This window comes from Diceros bicornis, chromosome 22 (genome assembly GCF_020826845.1).
Source record: "Diceros bicornis minor isolate mBicDic1 chromosome 22, mDicBic1.mat.cur, whole genome shotgun sequence".
Classification (NCBI taxonomy): Eukaryota; Metazoa; Chordata; class Mammalia; order Perissodactyla; family Rhinocerotidae; genus Diceros; species Diceros bicornis.
The window spans coordinates 9,917,471-9,937,918 of record NC_080761.1 but is presented as its reverse complement, the minus strand read 5'-3'; the positions used below and the strand labels follow the sequence as shown (position 1 = coordinate 9,937,918).

General features: G+C 36.2%; 1 protein-coding gene across 4 annotated transcripts in view; it reads right to left on the bottom strand.

Annotated features, from left to right (window-relative positions):
* The window catches only part of KIF27 (kinesin family member 27), a 100,995-nt gene that overhangs the window by 66,152 nt on the left and 14,395 nt on the right, over positions 1-20,448 (bottom strand). For all 4 annotated transcript variants that reach the window (XM_058565532.1, XM_058565533.1, XM_058565534.1 and 1 more), the window contains 4 exons: positions 16,572-16,772; positions 12,783-13,741; positions 7,449-7,592; positions 599-805 (listed from right to left, as the gene is read on the bottom strand). In XM_058565532.1, coding sequence (XP_058421515.1) covers positions 599-805; positions 7,449-7,592; positions 12,783-13,741; positions 16,572-16,772 — 1,511 coding nt within the window. The remainder of the gene's footprint in view (positions 1-598; positions 806-7,448; positions 7,593-12,782; positions 13,742-16,571; positions 16,773-20,448) is intronic.

Genomic DNA, 20,448 nt, shown 5'->3' with positions numbered 1-20,448 from the left:
TAAAATTAATAAATAGAAACAAAAATTCATAAATACGCTAATTAGTCTTTTCCATAGTAGAGATTCCTTTATGATTTTTCAAGAGATATCTGTGTGCATATATTTACCACCCACACACATATTTATCAATAAATAAAAATTAAAACAAAACTTCATACTGATCTTTATACAGTCTTGATTATGTCAGCTTGGCAAGATTGAATAATACATAAATATCATTTTGAAAATAATAACACAGACCAAATAAGTTGAAATAAATACTCTCCACCTCATCTCAACTTGGTATGGTTAAAGAAAGAAAAAAATTCATTAAGATATCAGATTTAGTCATGTCAGAAAATATGATGGCAGAGAATAGCTTTTTCTCCCTGATGAATGTAGACATTATCTTCAACTATACCTTCTAAATATAACTATACATTCTTCTATTTATGAATTTTTTATTAAAAAGAAACCTAATTAAAAGAAAGAGTATACACAAAAGTCCATGAAACCAAACAGAAAAAATCCTGCTGAGACTGTACATATTATGATATTATATTATCTATAGTATTTTAAAAATCTCAAAATAAGAAAGAGATTAATGTTTAGACTTTACCTTCCTTGAATTTGATCTTGCTGGGATATAAATATAATGCCCCAAACGAGTATCAAATGGTGCAGTATATGGTCTCTCTTCAGGTATCCTGGCATCTGGCCCATCTCCACAAGTTTCCTTAGCTGAAGAAGTCATTGATAGGTTAAGTTTTGTTAGTTCTTCACTCAGTTGATCCACAAGAAGTTGTTGTTCTATTATTTTTTCATTCTTTATGGAAGAGAGATGAGAATTTTAAAAATAAAGAAGCTCAGTACATGTGTAGATAACGATTAAAAATAAATTGTGCATTGACCAAAATCACAACTACCTTAACATACAGTAAAACCTCATTTATCCAAAGACTAGCCTTCTGCTGTTCACAAGTATCTAGGATTGTTCTGAGTGGTAAAAACTTTGAATAGTAAGCAGCAATAAACACAGCCTAAAGAGTTAAATACCCAAAGAACATGCCCCACACACTGATTGGTTAGTTTGCCAAATTGAAGCACTCTGATTAGCTGATCTTTACAAAAGTTTGGACTTTCTGAGTGAAATCCAAGAAGTAACAAGAGACAAGAAAGTTGAAAAGTGGAGAATGAACTGCAAATACAGAGGCAGCAGCAAGGAGACAAAGTGTAATAGATGCAATGAAGCGAAAGCCTTTACTCAGTGAAAAGAAAGCCAAAAACACAAAGAGACGGAAGATAGGCAACTGATAGTCCTGGGAGAAAGGAGAACTTGGAAATCAAAGGCAGAACAAATTGTATATCAGGAGTGAGAGAGTGTGCGTGTGTGTGTGTGCATATGTGAGTGTGAGAGTGTGTATGTGTGTGTGTATGGGGTTTAGCTTTTTAAGTATCCTCTAAAGAAAATTTTTGAAGTATATCTAATCTGGAAAGCTCTAACATCAATCTTTGTTTTACAATCACAAAATTATGGACACAAGAAATTGTCATTCATCTTAACCCTCACATGTACTACAATGTTCAAATAGGAAAAAAATCAAACCCTAAAGTTTCACTGTGTTAATGCTGAGCTATAAAAATTCAACTTTATTAAAAAGTCATGTATTCAGATAATTAAAATACACAAAACCAATGGTATATAAGTTGAAGGGGGGTGTTAAATGGAGACCTTATATTGTCTGGGAAAGGTGTAAAAATACCAATTAATATTAGACTTTATTAAAAGGGTGCACAGTGTACTTCCTAAAATAGCCACTAAAAAGAGCAAAACTACAACTTCTAAGCTAATGAAGTAAAAAGAGAAAAATGAAAAATACACAATTAGTCCAAAAGAAGGTAAGAAAGGAGAGAAAAAGGAACATGGAGCAGGTAGGATAAGTAAAAAAGCACAATGGTGGGATTATAACTGAAATATAATAGTAATTATGTTAAATTTATAATCATAATTCATAACAACAAAGTAATCCAATTAAAAGATAAAGACTGTTGGAGAGGACTGTGAAGTTATCTACCCTGCTGCTTACAAGAAACACAATTAAAATAGACAGAAAGATTAAAAATAAGATGGAAAAAGAGACATCATGTAAATATTAATCAAAAGAAAGCTGGCATAGCTATATTAATATCAAAGTAGACTTTAAAGCTAAAACCATTAGAGGAGATTAAAAAAAGGTAAAAAAATGATAAAAAGGTCAATTCACCAGTATGATGTAATAATTCTACATTTCTACATAATTAATAACATAGCTTCAATATACATAATGCAAAAATTGTCAGTACTTCGTGGAGAAGTAAGACAAATCCAAAATCATAGTGGGAGATTCTAACATCACTCTAAATTACTGATATAACAAAAAAGACCCAAAAAGGTCACTAAAAATATAGATTTGAATAACAGAATTCACAGCACCCAATGAATGCAGAATACACATTCTTTTCAAGCCCATCTGTAATAGCTACAAAAATTGGTCTTATGCTGACCCATAAAGCAAGTTTCAACACATTCAAAGGACTGAAATCACATGGACCAGAATGCAATTAAGCTAAAAAATTAAAAAGAGGGGCCAGCCCGGAGGCCGCAGGTTCGGATCCCAGCCACGTACCGATGCACCACTTGTCAAGCCATGCTGTGGCGGTGTCTCATATAAAGTAAAGGAAGATGGGCATGGATGTTAGCCCAGGGCCAGTCTTCCTCAGCAAAAAAGAAGAGGATTGGCATCAGATGTTAGCTCAGGGCTGATCTTCCTCATCAAATAAAGAAAAAAACATTAAAAAGAAATCCTCCATGTGTTAGAAATGAAATAACTGTATAACTCATAAATCAAAGGAAAAAAGTCACAATAAAAATAGGAAATATTTTGAGCTGAATGTGGAGTGCAGGTAAAGATAAGCTTAGGAGGAAACACATAATTTTAAATGCATATATTATAAAAGAAGAAAGGCTAAAAATCAATGATGTAAGCATCCATCTAAAGACTTTAGAAAGAGAGCATAAGATCCCACCCCACCCCCCCCCCAAAAAAGCAGAAAAAATTAAATAATAAAGGTAAGGGCAGAAATTAATGAAATAGTAAACAAACATATACTAGAGAACATCAACAAAGTCAAGAATTGCCTCTTTGAAGAGACTAATAAAATTGATAAACCCCCGGTGAAGCTGATCAAGAAAAGAAAGAGAGAAGGCACAAATGACCAGGAATGAAAAAGGAGATATCACTATATATCTAAAGACACTAAGGAGATAAGAGACTATTATAAACTTATGCCAATAAATATGAAAACTTAGCTGCAGTGGTCAGATTGTTAGAAAAATAAACTTTATCAAAACAAGGGCAAAAAGAAAATACGATTGAATTCATAATCAAAATATTCCCACAAAGAAACACTCCAGTCCCAAATATTTTATAGGTGAATTTAACCAAACATTTAAGAAATAACACTAATTTTTCACACACTCTTCTAAAGTACAGAAAAAGAGGGAATATTACCTAACCTATATTGTGAGGCTAACATAACTTGTTACATTATCTGAGAAGAATATTTTGAGAAAGGAAAATACAGGTCAATCTCACATGTGAATATAGATGCTAAAACCCTAAACAAAATGATAGCAAACCAAATCAAGGACATCTGTAGAAGAGTTAACATAGCAGACCTGACTGCTATCCTTTGAAAGACCTGCTTACGAGGTTGTCCATTGGCTGGTGTCTGGGAACCTGGATTCTGAGAGGGTTCCCAACACCCTAACTGATAAGAGTGGCTCACTGTGCTCAAACTGTTTGTGCAGACATTGTGGTTTTATGCTGAACACCTGCTTTCCGTCTGGTAGTCTGGAATTTTGGTACATGCTGGACAGAGAGTGCCTTCATGACTAGCCCTCTATAAAAACTGTAGGCACTGAGTCTCTACTGGGTTTCCCTGGTAGACAACATTTCACATGTGTTGTAACAATCATTGCTGGGTGGAATTAAGCACATCTGTGTAACCCCACCGGGCGATAACTCTTGGAAGCTTGCTCAGGGTTCCCCTGGATTTCACTCTATGTGCCTCTTCCCTTTGCTGACCATTGCTCTTGCACTGTAATAAATCTTAGCCATGAGCACAACTATATGTTGAATCCTCCTAGTGCATCATTCAACTTGAGGGTGGTCTTGGGGACCCCGGACACAACAATACATCAGGACAAAAAAAGGGTTTATTCCAGGAATACAAGATAGGTTTAAAATTAGAAAAATCAATATAATTTATCACATTAACAGAATAAAAGAGAAAAATCATGATAAAGAAAAATCATTTGATAAAATTCAATAACCATTCATAATAAAAATTCTCAACAAAGAAATTTTCCTTGCTTTGATAAAGGATAAATAAAAAAATACCTACAGCAAACATGGCACTTAGTGAAATGTTGAAAGCTTTTCCTCTATGATTGGAAATAAGACAAGAACACTTGCTATCACCACTTGTATTCAACATTGTATTGAAGATCTCAGCCAAAGAAGAAAGGTAAGAAAAAGAAATAGAAGGTATACAGATTATAAAGGAAGAAATAAAACTGTTGTCATTTGCAGATGACACAATTATAAATGAAAATCCAAAATAATTTTACATAAAATATTAGAATTAAAAACTGAATTCAGTCAGGTTGCTGGGTATAAGATATCAATATACAAAAATCAATAGTTACATATACCAACAAACAATTAAGAAAATGGAATTTTAAAAAGATTCCATTTACAGTCACACAAAAAAATCAAGTACCTAGGAATGAATCTAACAAAAGATATGCAATACTTCCACACACAGACACACACACACAAAACCATTATTGAGAAAAACCAAAGGAAACCTAAGTAAATGGAAGAATATATCACATTTATGGATTAGAAGACTTATAATCAAAAGATGTCGATTCTTCCCAAATGGCTTATAGATTTAACACAATCTCAACCAAAATCACAAAAAGTATTTTTTTTGTGGCCCTTGACAAGCTGATTCTAAAATTTATAAGAAACAACAAAGACATTCTTGGGGAGGAGGGGAACAGAGCAGAAGGCCTTGCTTCTACCAAATATCTAGACTTATTATAAACCTACCATAAATAAGAAATGTAGGGGCCAGCCCAGTGGCGCAGGAGGTAAGTGCGTGTGCTCCACTGCGGCGGCCCAGGGTTTGCATGTTGAGATCCTGGCGCGCCCTGAGGCACCGCTTGTCAAGCCACACTGTGGCAATGTCCCATATAAAGTAGAGGACGATGGGCACAGATGTTAGCCCAGGGCCAATCTTCCTCAGCAAAAAAGAGGAGGATTGGCATCAGATGTTAGCTCAGGGCTGATCTTCCTCACAAAAAAAAAAAAAAGAAAGAAAGAAATGTGATACTGGCTCAAGGATAGACAAAACAATAGGATACAACAGAAGTCCCAGAAATAGACAATAGATTCATGCACAAAGGAACCATGACTTACGAAAAAGACAGCACTCAGAACAGTGGTAAAAAGATGGTCTTTTCAATAAATTTAGCTGGGACAAATGGATATCTATAAGGAAAAAAATGAAATTTGATCTTTACTTTACCCCATACACAAAAATCAATTCAAGGAGGACTGTAGGGCTAAATGCGAAAGGCCAAACAATAAAGTTCCTACAAGATAATACAGAAAGTATCCTCAAAGGAAAGGAGTGGGAAAAGGAAAGGCTTATTAAATAGAGCACAAATATCATTGACCACAACAAAAAAGATAGTTGAATTTGATTTACAATACATCTTTTCATCAAAAGACATCATTGAGAGTAAAAAGCAAGCCACAGAAAGGGAAAAAAATATTTGGAACCATATAAATCCATATTCATATGAACCATATTCATATCCAGAATATATAACAAACTTCTGCAAATTAATTCAAAAGACACAGTCCAATAGAAAAATAAGCCAGAGACTTAAACAAGCCTTTCAAAAAGGAAGATATCCAAATAGCCAAAAAACATGAAAAAGTGCTCAACTTCACTAGTCATCAGAGAAATGCAAATTAAAACCACAATAAAATAACACTACATACCTACCAGATTGTCTAAGTTTTAAAAATTAACACTAACAAACATTGGCAAGCATATAGAGCAGCAGGAATGCTTATATAGTGCGGGCGTGAGTATAAACTAGAAAAGAGTTTGGTATTATTTACTAAAGTTAAAGATTTACCTACCCTATGACTTAGCAATTCAACTCCTAGGCACAAATCTGAAAGAAATGTGTGTGTGTGCATGTGTGTGCACCAAGAGACATGTATAAGAAAATTCACAGAAAAAAAAATGTCCATCAACAGTAGAACAGAGAAATAAATTGTGGTATATTCATACAATGAAAACCTATATAGTTATAAAACTAAACAAGCTAGTTACACACAACAACACGGGTGAATCAGAACAAACAAAATGTTCAATAAAAGCAACCAGATACTGAAGAATATATACTGATGAAACTTATAAAAATTCCAAAAACTAAACTGTAGTGTTCAGGGATACATCAGTAAAACCAGAAAGCAAAGCAAGGAAATGATACATGAAAGTAAGGAGACCGGGTCTCTCTGAGCAGGAGGGACTAAGGACTTCCAAGGGGCTGGCAGTTTGCTATTTCTTGACCTTGTGGTGGTTACCCAGCCATTCTCTTTGTGATAAATCACTGAACAATACATTTTGTTTTGTATATGTTTTATATGTTAAAATTATTACAGAATTAGAAGGGTTAAAAAAGAAAACAAAAATAAAATAATGTGAAAATCAAAATGCAATTTGTGCTGGATCAGATTATTTCTCAGGGCATTAGTTACTCACTCACAGGAAGCTAAAGGCTTTAAATGAAATTAACTGTTTTGAGGGGTGAGGGGCTTTCATAGCCAGGGAGTATAATATTTAGGGACATACTATGTTACACTGTACGCATAGTCATGTTAATAACAGGAAAGCTAAGGTACAGAATTTGAAAGATTTAACCAAAGTTAAAGAGCAAATTACTGATAGAGTAAAAAAAGATAAAGTAATAAATTAAAAAGTTTAAATTATGTGTTTACCTTCCAACTCTTAACAATATCACATTGCCTACTACCTTGGCAAACAACAGAAGGGGAAAGAAAGCATAGAGAAAAGATAATCACAAGATGATCTGCAAATTAAGTTCCTAGGTATTATCTTTATACTTGTGAAATATAAGTCAGGCTAACAATAACGTTTTCTCTTTATACTGACTTAGGGGAAAAACTATAATAACTCAAAATTTTAGGTGCTTGTGTTCAGAACTCTTCAATTAACCCTATTTTTGTAAACATTCCCATTTACCAATTAAAATGCTATTCTGTTTAGTTAGGTACTATTTCAATTAAATCTACAGAGCTAAATACATTAAAAAACTCTACCTGCAATATGTTCACTTTTTGTGCTTCTTTCAAAGATACAACATGTCTTTTGTTTTCCTGTACCATCGTTTGCACCTGATTCTTTAGTTCCTTCACCTCCAGCTCCTTCTGATTAAATACTACTTCATCAGCAGCGAGAGCACACTGGGAGGAGGGAGAGAAAGCACAGAAGAGTCACCATGGAAAACACCCCGGAGAGCCCACATAATACCACGCAAACAGTGATTTCATGACAGCTTGAGGATGTGTCTCAAAATTTTTCTTATCCTATTCATTTTCAACTTTTTTTTTCTTTATAAAAAAAGGCAGAAACAGTTGAGAGGACTTATCATTGCTGTAAAATAAGAATTAATTACCATAAAGATAGGAAGATTTTCCTGATTTTTATTTCCTGCATTTTAAAATGAAATCCAGTTATTCAGGTTCTAGAGTACATTCAATAAGATTTTTACAAGTTTGCTAGAACTGCCATGAGATTTTAATATGGGTTTTTAAAAATCAAAGAGGTCACATTTTCCAAACTGACCTTAGAGTACAAGAATGCATTTGGATGTTTAAATAAAGAATATAATGCTAATTTTGTACACTTTCACCATGAAGAGATACATTTTGAAGATGTATGAAAATGTGGTTAAACAGTTTTCTTAGTTTCTAGTAAATCATACGTGTTTTCAAATAAACTTGGGCTATGCAAATAATACTTTTAAAATAATTTTTAAATTAAATAAACAAAAAGAAAATTAACATTTGTCAAGGATCTACTTTACGCTAGACAGTGACTTGGGATTTTAAAAATATCTCACTGAATAGACATGATTCCTTTTTCATGAAGAAACTAAAGCTCAGTGAGATTAAAACCTCTTCCCAAGATGACACGGTGGATAAACCAAACTCCTGACAGTCAGCCCCAGGGCCCAACTGGATCCAAAGCCTATACTCTATCCACTAAGCCAGAAGAAAAGACAGAACTAGTAGGTGATTTACAAAAACAATGCTCACTTTACAAATAAGATTTAATTCACAAAAATGGAGTATGTGGGGGCCGGCCCTGTGGCTTAGCGATTAAGTACGCGCGCTCTGCTGCTGGCGGCCCGGGTTCGGATCCAGGCGCGCACTGACACACCGCTTGTCTGGCCATGCTGAGGTGGCGTCCCACATACAGCAACTAGCAGGATGTGCAACTATGACATACAACTATCTACTGGGGCTTTGGGGAGAAAAAGGAAAAAAAAAAGGAGAAAGATTGGCAATAGATGTTAGCTCAGAGCAGGTCTTCCTCAGCAAAAAGAGGAGGATTGGCATGGATGTTAGCTCCGGGCTGATCTTCCTCACACACACAAAAAATGGAGTATGTGTGTGACTCCTAAGGCAGTGGCATGCAGGGGATGGGCCCCTGCACTGGGAACCCATGGACTGAGGCCAGCCTTGATTTTGCCATAGCCTCACCTTGGGGCTTTGGGCAAGTCTCTTCTGTTCTCTGCTTGGGATCCTCAAATGACCAAATGAGGAGGGGACGCATGACCCTGATGGTCCTTATAACCCTATATGTTTATATGAGCTATGTGACCTTTCTCTTTTTAAAATAAGATATAACTGTAATTCTCATTAGTTAATATGCTCTTCTATGGGCAATTAATTGTCCATTTGAGAAGCTTAAAATGTAATTGCTCTCCTAGTACTGCATATTTAAATATTTTTACATATGCTTTATAAACTACATTTTTATTGTTTATTATTTATTTAAAAGTGTGTTTAACTGTTGAGTATATTCACATTCACATACTGTTCCTGTGCTCAAAATCTGGAATAAAAAAGCAACAAAGTTCCTTAAGAGGTATTTAAGAGGAGATGGAGTGTTCCAATAATTGACCAAAGGTGAAAATCAAGGTTACAACACTATCTGACAACATCTAAAAAGGAGAAGATGGTAACTTCAAAACAACACTTACTTCCCTAACAACAATCCAGCTACTATTCTACCTGTGACATGGCCCATGATCTCCTCTTGACTAGGAATTGTTTTAAAAAGTATTTACTTGCTTGCCTAATAGACTCAAGGAAGCAGGGCTGAGCAGGGGAGGTGCCTCTCCCCGCACAGACCGCTGTCTCCTCAAGCCGATGAGTTTATCAAGCTGCCTTCATGGTAAGCCCTGACATGTGGACCCCCATACAACCACCGAGTCCACAGGCACAGGCGGGTGAAAAATAAATGAGAGGAGATAAAAATAAGCTAAGATTTACTGAGCCTTACTATAGGCCAGGCATCGTTCTCATCGTTTTATGGGAAGTAAGGCTTTAACAACCTTCACAACAACCCTACAAAGTGGTTATTATTATTGTTTCCATTTTACAGATGGGGAAACTGAAGCTTAGAGAGGTTAAGTATTTGCCCCGGGACAAGGAGCTAGTAAACAGGGGAGCCATGATTCAAACCTTGGGAGTTTGGTAACCGTATTCTTAACTACGATGTTATTCTGTTTCTCACAGGAAAAAGAAAGAACAGAAAAGGAAGTTTAAAACAATTTTTTAAAGAGACATACAGGGTGAGAAATGACACCAATCATTTCTTTATTTGCTGTTTCATGGTATCCAAAGATTACTAGTCCTGCAAGACAGCAAATCAAAAAAAGGGAATCCATTTTTTAAATTGGGAAACACTGAATATTATGTCTCTCACTTTGAGATTCATAATATACATTAGCACTTTTAAAGTTCTGAGAAGTCTTGGCCTTAGGAAACCTGTTTGCTTTTTGCAATCTAGCATTGCCCCAAATAATCTGATCACGGTACCCCTTCTCATCATGACTGCTAATATCTTTGGGAAATCATAATCTAGAGCAAATTTAAATTTAGAGTTTCCCACAGATGCACAGAAAAAGTTACTACCCACCCCACCCCCAAGGAGTGGGTTTTGTGGGTTTCAAATTTCAGCCACTTAGAAGCATGAAGGAAAAGCGCTTCCTGTCGCCAACTCCTATATGTGTCGCAAAGTTCAAGCTTCCAGTAACCCCTACGCCAGTTTCTTGTACCAGTGAGGAAGGGCCAGGCCTGCTCTAACTAGGAAGAAGGCAGGACAGAGTTACAGCCTTTAAAAAAAAAAATCCATGATTTAGAAACTATTAACTTTAAATGCGTATAGTTAAATATCAAAAGCTCTGTAGTAGAGCCAGAGTTCTCACAGTGTGCTCAGCATAGTGTGCTCAGCACAGACGCTTTCAGCATGTCCCTTAGATCCTCTCTCAGGGTGTCCTTGAGGTCAAAACTATTTTCCTAATAATACTAAGATGATATTTGCCTTTTTCACTAGGTTGACATTTGCACCAATGGTGCGAAAGCAATGGTGGGTAAAACTGCTGGTTTTCAGCACAAATGAAGTGTCACCAAACTACTAGTAGTCACTGTATTCTTCAATGCTGTGCACTCACATTAAAAACAAACAAATGCCAGTTTTACTTAAGAATATCTTGATAAAGCAATAAAAATTATTTTATTAAATCTCAACCCTTGAGTACATTTTTTTTTTTTAGTATTCTACATGAGAAAATGGGAGGTATGCATAAAGTAGTTCTGCTGTATACTGAAGAGCAATAGTTGTCTGTGAGAAAAAATATCTTGTACAATTGTTTGAGCTGCAAGCTGAACTAGCCATTTTTTTCATAGGGCACTATTTTTACTCTAAAGAATGACTGACAAATATGGTTATTCATACTTGGGTATGTGGGAGACATTTTCTCGAAAACGAGAACAGTCATTTCAAGGAAAACAACTAACAATAGGTATTCATTGCAAAGGATAAAATTCAAGTTTCATGCAAAAATTTTGGAATTTTGGAAAACATTTCTACTACTGAGGGCATGACAGCTTCAGACTTCATACCTAGAAGACTTTGCTGAGATCAGTGGTGATATTAACGAAAATGAATTTTTTATATTGTATAATGAAATGTGTCAACATTTGGAACATCTCCATAATTTAGTAAACAAATATTTCCCTAATTACCAAAGCATGATGATTCAAAATCATGTGTAGATAAAAGATCCATTCAAAGTACAAGACAGAGACCAGTGTATTTTAATGTATAGATCTTAATGTAACAAAATAGTTTCAAAGCCCACATTGCAAGTAACCTTTAGGAAATTTCTACTTGTTGAGTTTTGGTGTAATATCAAGGAAGAATATTCACAATTATCTGAAAGTCATTAAAATATTCTTCCCTTCCAACTACAAATCTATGAGACTGGATTTTTTTCAGATACTTCAACATATTGCAACAAATTGAGCACTGAAGCAGATAAGAAAATCCACCTGTCTTATATCAAGCCAGACATTAAAAGACATTTGCAAAAATGTAAAACAATTCCACTTTTATTAAATTTTTTTGTTGTGGAAAATTTTTTTTCATGACAGACTGTTCTTTATATTAACATATAATCAGGTTATTATGTTAGTTTTGAATAAATTAATAAATAGTTTATATTTTTTGCTTTAATTCTAATATGGTAAATATCAATAGATACAACTGGGGACCTCAATTTTAAGAATGTAAAGAAACTTTGTGAATAAAAAGTTCGAGAACTGCTGTAACAGAGAATAATACAACTGGCTTCTTTCTAATACATATAAAAAGGTATTGAGGAAAGATTTCTAACTAGGCAGTTATTTTTTAATGATTTTTCTTTTTTTAACTATGTTTTCCTATTTTAAAAACCAGGCAGAACACCTATTTGCCCACCACATTGCAAACTCCACATAAGCAGTACTAGGTATGTCTTGTTCTCCACTATTTCTTCGTGACACATAATCTTCACTCAATGAATGTCTTTTGAATGAAAAGTGGGGAAATGTAATTCTGAACTCAATATACATATATGCAATACATACACATGTACATATCTACATTCCTTAAATATTATCAAATATGATGATTTGTTTTTTTAAAAAATCAATACTCTAAACTCAAGGGATGAAGTATTTTTTTCTTTCAAGAACCACTGACCCATAGAAGGATAAAAACTCATTAAAGTATAACTTAATTTTGTTTCTGAAATTGTGTTTCTTTTCATCCTCTAATGACAGGATCCACAAAATTCTGTTTAATAAATATAACAAATTAAATATATTTTAACTAAAGGAGAAAGGAGGAGGAGCCAAGAAAGGTATAAATTATGAGGAGAAAGCAATAGGAAAAGAGAAGGGAGAGAGAAGCAGAGTAAAGGCAAACGAGATTTTACATATAATCCTTTTAAAAAAAAGTTTCTGAAATTCCAAAATGACACTTGCCCACATAAATTCAGTCCTTAAGCAAGTTAACTTATGAAAGGGGTGTCTAAGTACCTGGCATTTCTTAAGCTCTCGTTTCAGCTGGAGAACTGTAATATGCTGTGGTTCCTCTCCCAGGTTTCCACTGCCTTGGTTTCCTCTGAAGGAGGTGAGAATCGCCTTCCTGACATCCTGAGTCATGTTAAACCACTCCTGTAGTTTGTGTTGCTGCTTTTGGTTTAGTCTCACAGCATCTTTTAAGTCCACCAGGAACGTAAAGGCTTCCTCTATACAATTTTGGTAACCCAGACATTCTCCTTGTAGCTGAGCTACTTGCTCCTCAAGAGAATGGATCCTATTTTTATCAGGAGTCTCCTCTCGATGGATCTGGCTGGTTTGGCTGATACTAGCCTGCTGGCTTTGCAAAGCTTCTCGAAGCAACTTAATCTCAAATTCCATTTCGTCCATACGGTCTGACTCAGGGCTGAAGTTTAAGGTGGGTTTGTTTCTAATGTTGCGTGCTCTGTTGGCATATTTGAGAGAATTTAAGGACTCATCAAAATCCAAGGAGGATGGGCTGACACAAGTGATCATGACAGTCTTGGCACTGCCTCCCAGAGAATCTTTCAGAAGCCGGGTAATTTTGGCATCCCTATATGGAATATGTGAACTCTTCCTGCGTGGGTCCCCAAGAGCGCTTATTACGTTTCCTAAAGCCAGCAGCCCACTGTTGATTTGAATGGATTCTTTGAACCGTTCACCAGTATTCCCCGTTTTGGTTACTCTTTCTGATCCAGCCAAATCCACAAAGTGGAACTTTGAGACAATACGCCGATGGGAATAGCACGATCCATCTTCAGCCGCCTCTACATTTTTCTCCACTTGATAAATGCTGATAGTAAAAATTGCATGTGATCTACTGGAGTGCTCATTCACTTGGGTGGTACCTGTATGCCTGGCTGCATTCCCCATCTCCAGGAGACTCATCACTTCATCTGCACTCTCCACCTGGCACTCCTTGGCCCCAACAATCACTTAAAATAGCAAGTTTTTAAGCAAGTTTTAATCAAAATCCAGTATAGTTAAATTAACCACACAACAGGTACTATTTGCTAAACTGCCTAGATAAGACAGTCCCTTCAAAAAAAATCAATAGCATTTCAAATACAATAACATCAGCAACATCATTAAATAATTTTAGATAATCTCCCAAAGGAACTATTTTAATGGAAAGCACTCATTTTGATGTTTAAATTCTAAAAGATGTAATATATATATTTTTTAAACAACCTGGTTTCTCTAAAGTTACATATCACATTCAATTCTTTAAGATGGCTAACAAAAGAAAAACTCTTTATACCAGTATTTTTATTTGTACAGTTTAACAGATTAATTAAAAAATAATAGGTTAATTAAACATATAACTCAGATGACTTAATCAGGAGTAGATTACTTAAAAGAAATTAGTTTCGTTTGAGTTTTGCTAATACTCAAGCCATCTTAGGTTTAAGGCTTTTGGTATTGTGGGGTCATAACCAATGATAAAATGAAAATTACAGTAGTAAAATAAAGTTGGTTATTCATTTTAAAAACAGAAATGTAGGTATACTATCAGAGTAAAACAAATGAGATGGCAATTCAAAAAAAGTTTCTATTTCAATGGCAGAATAAGAACTGAAAATAACCTAAGTTTAATACCCACAGTATTTTTTCGTATCCAAAAATATTTCAGAAAGGAGTAGGTGGATTTGGGATTTGAATCAGAGCAGTAAAGCTCCTGATTCTGTGCTTGAATTACAGTGCCATGCTTCCTGTTTAATCAGATCCTGTCATGTCACTGTTTCTTTCAAAAATAATCATTTTGCTTGCATTACTTCCATCATGACACCTTTTTTAACAAACCTAGTTCACTTAAAGTTCTCAAGTACCTGTACTAAAAACAGAGAGTGCTAAAATATCAGCAATTATAAAATATGACGATGTAACTGTAAATCATAGTATTAACTTTTCTAAAATCTTTCTAACGTTAGGCTATAGCTGAGCACTATCTGTGGTCCTCAAACCCACCTGCAAATCACCTGGTAGCTGTATAAAAAAGAAAGTACCAATGCCAAGGCCCCATCCCAGACTAATTCATCAGAATTTCTGAAAAGTGGGGCCCAGAAATCAATATTTCTTAAAAAGCTTCCAGGGTGAGGCTAATTGTGCAGCATCCACGTTGGATACCAACCGCTGCTTCACACAGAGGAACTAAATAAATATATCAAATAAATGCGTTTTGTTATGAGTGGAACATTATATAAGATATTTGGCAATTTGTCTTAAGACAATTTGTTACATCCTTCCAAAATTTTTGCAGAATTGATATCAGCCATGGCATATTTTGATCATTAAGTTTATCGGGAGTGACAGTGTATACTTCTGCATTGTTTGACTCTTTTATAATAAACATGTATTATTTTTGTAACTTTTAATAAAAGATAAAAGCATTCAATAATTACATTTCATAAGATACAGAAGATCAAAACATCAGTCTGAATTCTGTCCAGAAAAGATAAAACTACAGTGAATTACCTAATAAGACCATAAACTACCATGTATGCTTTCTTTCTAAAAAACAAAACAGAAACCAATTTCTTCCAACACCCAGGAATGCCAGGGCTGCCAGGACAGGGCCTATAAGGAGGCAAGCTTTACTGCCCTCTGCAGGCTGCTGTTTGAATGATGACTGCCATCTTTCCTAACTGCTAGTCAAGTCCTCCAGGGAGTCACTCCTCTGACAGGATCCTGTATCTCCAGGATGGTTCTACTAAATGTGTTTTCTAGGAGAGGAAGACATCTAAGAACAGTCATTGTTATTAATAACAGTGAAAATCAGGAAACAGCCTAAATGTCCAACAATGGACTATTAGTTAAATAAATTATTATAATACATTCAGAAAACAAACTACCACATGATCATGGATAAGCTTGAAAAATAATGACGTATGAAAATGCTCACAATATAAATGTTAAGTGAAAAAATAAGATACAATACTATATGTGGAGCTGCAAGCATACTAAAAAAAATTATATGTGTACAGAAAAAGAAGTCTCGAAGGAAACACATCAAAAAGAAAAGTTGCTATTTCTGGGTTCTGGGATTAAAGATGATCTTTAACTTTCTTCCTTATACTTTTCTATTTTTTCAAAATGTTCTAAGTTGGACATATTACCTTTTAAATCAGAAAAGCAGAAAGTATCATTTCTTAAAATACTTGCATTTTGACCCTACCATTCTAACCTTTTCCCATTTCCAAATAAATGGATATTTAATGAGATTAACAGGTTAGCAGCACAGAAAGTCAGATCTTGAGAAGCACAACAAAAGACAGGTAAATGTCAATATGGGGAAGCAAACACATAAACTCTCTAAATTTAAAAAAAAAAAAGAAGCAATAGGTGTGCTAGGACAAAAATCAAAGAGGAAGAAAGGAGAGTTCTGGATCAACCTGAATGAACAGCAAAGGGAGAAGCCATCCCCAATCTTGGGGTACCTCTGGGAGAAAAAAATATATAAAAACTAATTTAGCCTATTTCACAGTCTCGCTTAAGGTCAGCTCGGGGGAGGGGGGCACAATTACAGGAAATAAGTATTTTGAATTACAACTTAATAACTTCATCTTACCAACCAGTCTGAACTTCTACTTTTCACCTGGGTGATTTAACTGATACTGGTAATCAATAAGCTATTCAATTTTAAAGTAAAAACAAATTCATTTTGCTTCTATGTCTGTTTTTAAAGATTTTTGGATTATACCCAGAAACTGAATTAAATCATATCTATTTGCTAATGAAAGCTATCGATTAAGTAGGCTACTTTACCTGTGTTTCCTTTTTCATCTTCTCGGATGTGAAGATCCTTTACAGATGTCTCCAGTTCTAGAAGATCTCTTAGGTCTTCCTTGTATACTTCTATATAAGACACTTTTATATTAAAGTCAATGCTAGGATTTTCAGAGATATTTTGAAATATTTCTTGGATAGCTCGAGGAATGATACCCTTTTGACCCTCCACAACTGAAGCTGAAAATTTAGAAAAAGAAAGCACATCTGAAACTTAAAATACAAGAAAAGCTACAACCCAAAATTTACAATCAATAAATTTATTTTCTTATATTTCTTTAGATTATAAAATTTTTAAAAACCCTTAACTATAAAATTCATAGGTAAAAGTTTTCACATGCATGCCCTTATTCAAAATTCATTCATGCATTCATTCAACAAATATTTATTTAGTACCTGTTACGTGCCAGGCAGTATTCTAAGACCCTGGGAACCAGTAGTGAACAAAACAGGGGGAAAAAATCTCTGCCCTTATGGGACTGTACTGAGGACAGACAGACAATAGCAAAGTAGAATAACTGATCAGTGAATTATATGGTATTTTAAAAGTGATAAGTACGTGTGGAGAAAAAAATAGGGCAGAGTGGGGAAACTGGAAGTGTGAGTCTATTTAGGTGGGAGGTGCTTGCAACTTTAAGTAGGAAAGTCACGGTGGGCATCACTGAGAAGCTGACATTTGAGCAAAGACTTGAAAGAGGTGGTGGAGGAGCCATGGGAGTATTTCAGGGAAGAATTTCCCACCAGGCAGAGGAAATAGCCAGTACAAAGGCGCTAAACTGGTGTGATCCATAAACGAGGAGGCCAGCATGGCTGGAGCAGAAGGAGCAAGGGGAGAGTAATGGGTCAGACAGGTGACAGAGGCCAGAGCATGTAGGTCCTTGTAGACCACGGTAGACTTTGGGTTTTATTCTGAGTGAGATGAGAGCCACTGGAACAGAGCAGTAACTTGGGATTTAAAAGAGATCACTCTGGCTGCTGTGTTTAACATGTGTCATAGAAGGGCAGGGGCAGAAGTGGGAAGACTACTTAGGAGACCAGCGCAGTAATCCAGGAGTCGAGGGGGTTGGGGGTAGGTGATGATGGTTCATACAAGGCTGATAACAGAGAAGAGTGAGAGGTGACCAGATTCTGGATTTATGTTGAAGGGAGAGCCATTAAGATTCTCTGACAGATGGGATGTGGAATGTGTGAGAAGCAATGAGTCAAGGATGACTCCATGGTTTTGTCTTGAGCCACTGAAGCTGCCATCAACTGATATGGGGAAGAGTGATTGTTGAGTTGGTTTAAGGGGAAAATGGCAGAAGTTCATTTTTTGACCTATTAAGTTTGAGATGTCTATTAGGCATCCCACTGCGAAGGTTGAATAGGCAGTTGCATATATGAGTCCAGAGTTCAAGACAGTAGTCTGGACTGCAGATAAAAAATTGAAAGTTAGTGACGTCAGCATCATGGCGGAGTGAGCTTTCCCGTGAATTCTTCCCCCACAAAATACAACAAAAGTAACAGCCACAGACAAACAACGGAATCCCAGACAGTCAAAAGCTGGAGCGGAGGGATCCACACTGCCGCACATCTGAGAGCGGAACGTGCTGGGCCCCCGGAGGAAGTGGGGAGAGGTAAGGAGAACTCCGCTCCCTCCCCATCAGATCAGCGATCCGGTCCACGCGGCTCCCAGAGAGGGGGGAGGGGCGGCCCTCGGCGGGAAACTGTAGCTCTTCGGGCGCTCTCAGCCAGTGGGAAACTCCCGCACAGAGGGCTCAGAGGAGCCACAGGGCTACCATCAACATCTGAGCAACCCAGAGAGCGGATAAAGAGGGGCAAACGAGAAGCCTCCCACGTCAGGGACCCAGAGGGCAAAAGAGAGAGCTCCCCCCTCCCCACAACCCGGAGTCTGCAGCTCGACCAGATCTAGCGGTCCGAGGCAGACCAGAATAAATTGGACTGGACCCGTGGATCGCAGTGGGGAAAAGAAACAAAACAAAACAAAACAAAACTGCGGATCGCAGCAGAAAAACTGGGGCAGAGCGCAGGGGGCTTAGACTACACAGCCCCTCACCACCACACAGTGGCGGCAGGTGGAAAGTGCAACCAGAGACTTCCAGGATGAGGAAAATCAAAACCAACACAGGAACCACAATGCAAAAATATATGAAATCACCAGACCAGAAACAAAATGACAAGCAACCAGAAATCAACCCCGAAGACACAGAAATCCATAAACTAAATGACAGAGATTTCAAAATAGCTATCATAAAAACACTCAACGAAATACGAGACAACACAGACAAACAATTAAATGAGATTAGGAGTTTCTTCACAAAAGAGATTGAAATCATAAAGAAAAACCTATCAGGGCTGATGGAGATGAAGAACACAATGGAGGAGATAAAGGAGAATCTGGAATCTTTAAAGAACAGAGCTGACAATATGGAGGAAAGAATTAGTACTTTAGAGGATAGGAATACAGATATACTCCAGATGGAAGAAGAGAGAGAACTAAGACTAAAAAGAAATGAAGAAAGACTCCGAGAAATATCGGACTCTATTAGAAAATGTAACATAAGAATTATAGGTATTCCTGAGGGAGAGGAGAGGGAAAGAGGAACAGAGAGCCTATTCAAGGAAATAATAGCTGAAAATTTCCCAAATCTGGGGAAGGAGCAGGAAATACCAGTAAGCGAAGCCAACAGGACGCCTATATATATTAACAGACAAAGGCCTTCACCACGACACCTAGTGGTAAGGCTAGCCAGGGTCAACGACAAAGAAACAATATTAAGGGCAGCTAGACAAAAACAAAAAATAACGTACAAAGGAACTCCCATCAGGCTCTCAGCGGATTTCTCAACAGAAACTTTTCAGGCTAGAAGAGACTGGAATGATATATTCAAAATACTAAAAGACAAAAACTTTCAGCCAAGAATACTCTATCCAGCAAAAATATCCTTCAAATATGAGGGAGAAATAGTAACTCTCCCAGATAAACAAAAGCTAAGGGAGTTCATGGCCACGAGACCGCCACTACAAGAAATACTCAAGAAGGCCCTCAGGCCTGAAAACAAGAAGAGAAAGGGAACACAAAGCTTGGAGTAAGGAGAAAAGTAGGTAGACAAAATCAGAGAAATAGTAGATCTTTACCGGAATAGGTTAGCAACCACTTAAATACTAAACTCAAAGATCAAAGGAAGAAATTCACCAAAAATAAATTTAACCTCATCACTGTAAACACACAGCCACAACACACGATAGAATAAGGTATAACAAGAGCAACTTAGAAGGGGAAGAGGAAAGTGACTGAATTGACTTAGTATAAGGAAATAGGAGGCTATCAGATAATGGACTATCTCATACAGAAGATTTTTCGCCCAAACCTCAAGGTAACCACTAAACAAATAATCAAATTAAAACCACATATGATAAACAAAGAGAAAACTAGAAGAATCATAAGACAGAACAACCAAACTGAATTGGCAGTCCAAAACAAATGGGACAAGAAACAAAGGAAATGCAAAAGAACCAGAAAATAAGTGACAAAACAGCAACATTCAACCCTCATATTTCAATAATTACCCTAAATGTAAATGGATTGAACTCTCCAATCAAAAGATACAGAGTGGCAGGATGGATTAAAAAGCAAGACCCAACAATATGCTGCCTTCAGGAAACACATCTTAGCACTAAAGACAAGCACAGGCTCAGAGTGAAAGGATGGAAGACAATACTCCAAGCTAATGGCAAACAAAAGAAAGCAGGTGTTGCCATACTCATATCAGACAAAGTAGACTTCAAGATAAAACAGGTTAAGAAAGACAAAGAAGGGAAATATATAATGATAAAAGGGACACTCCATCAAGAA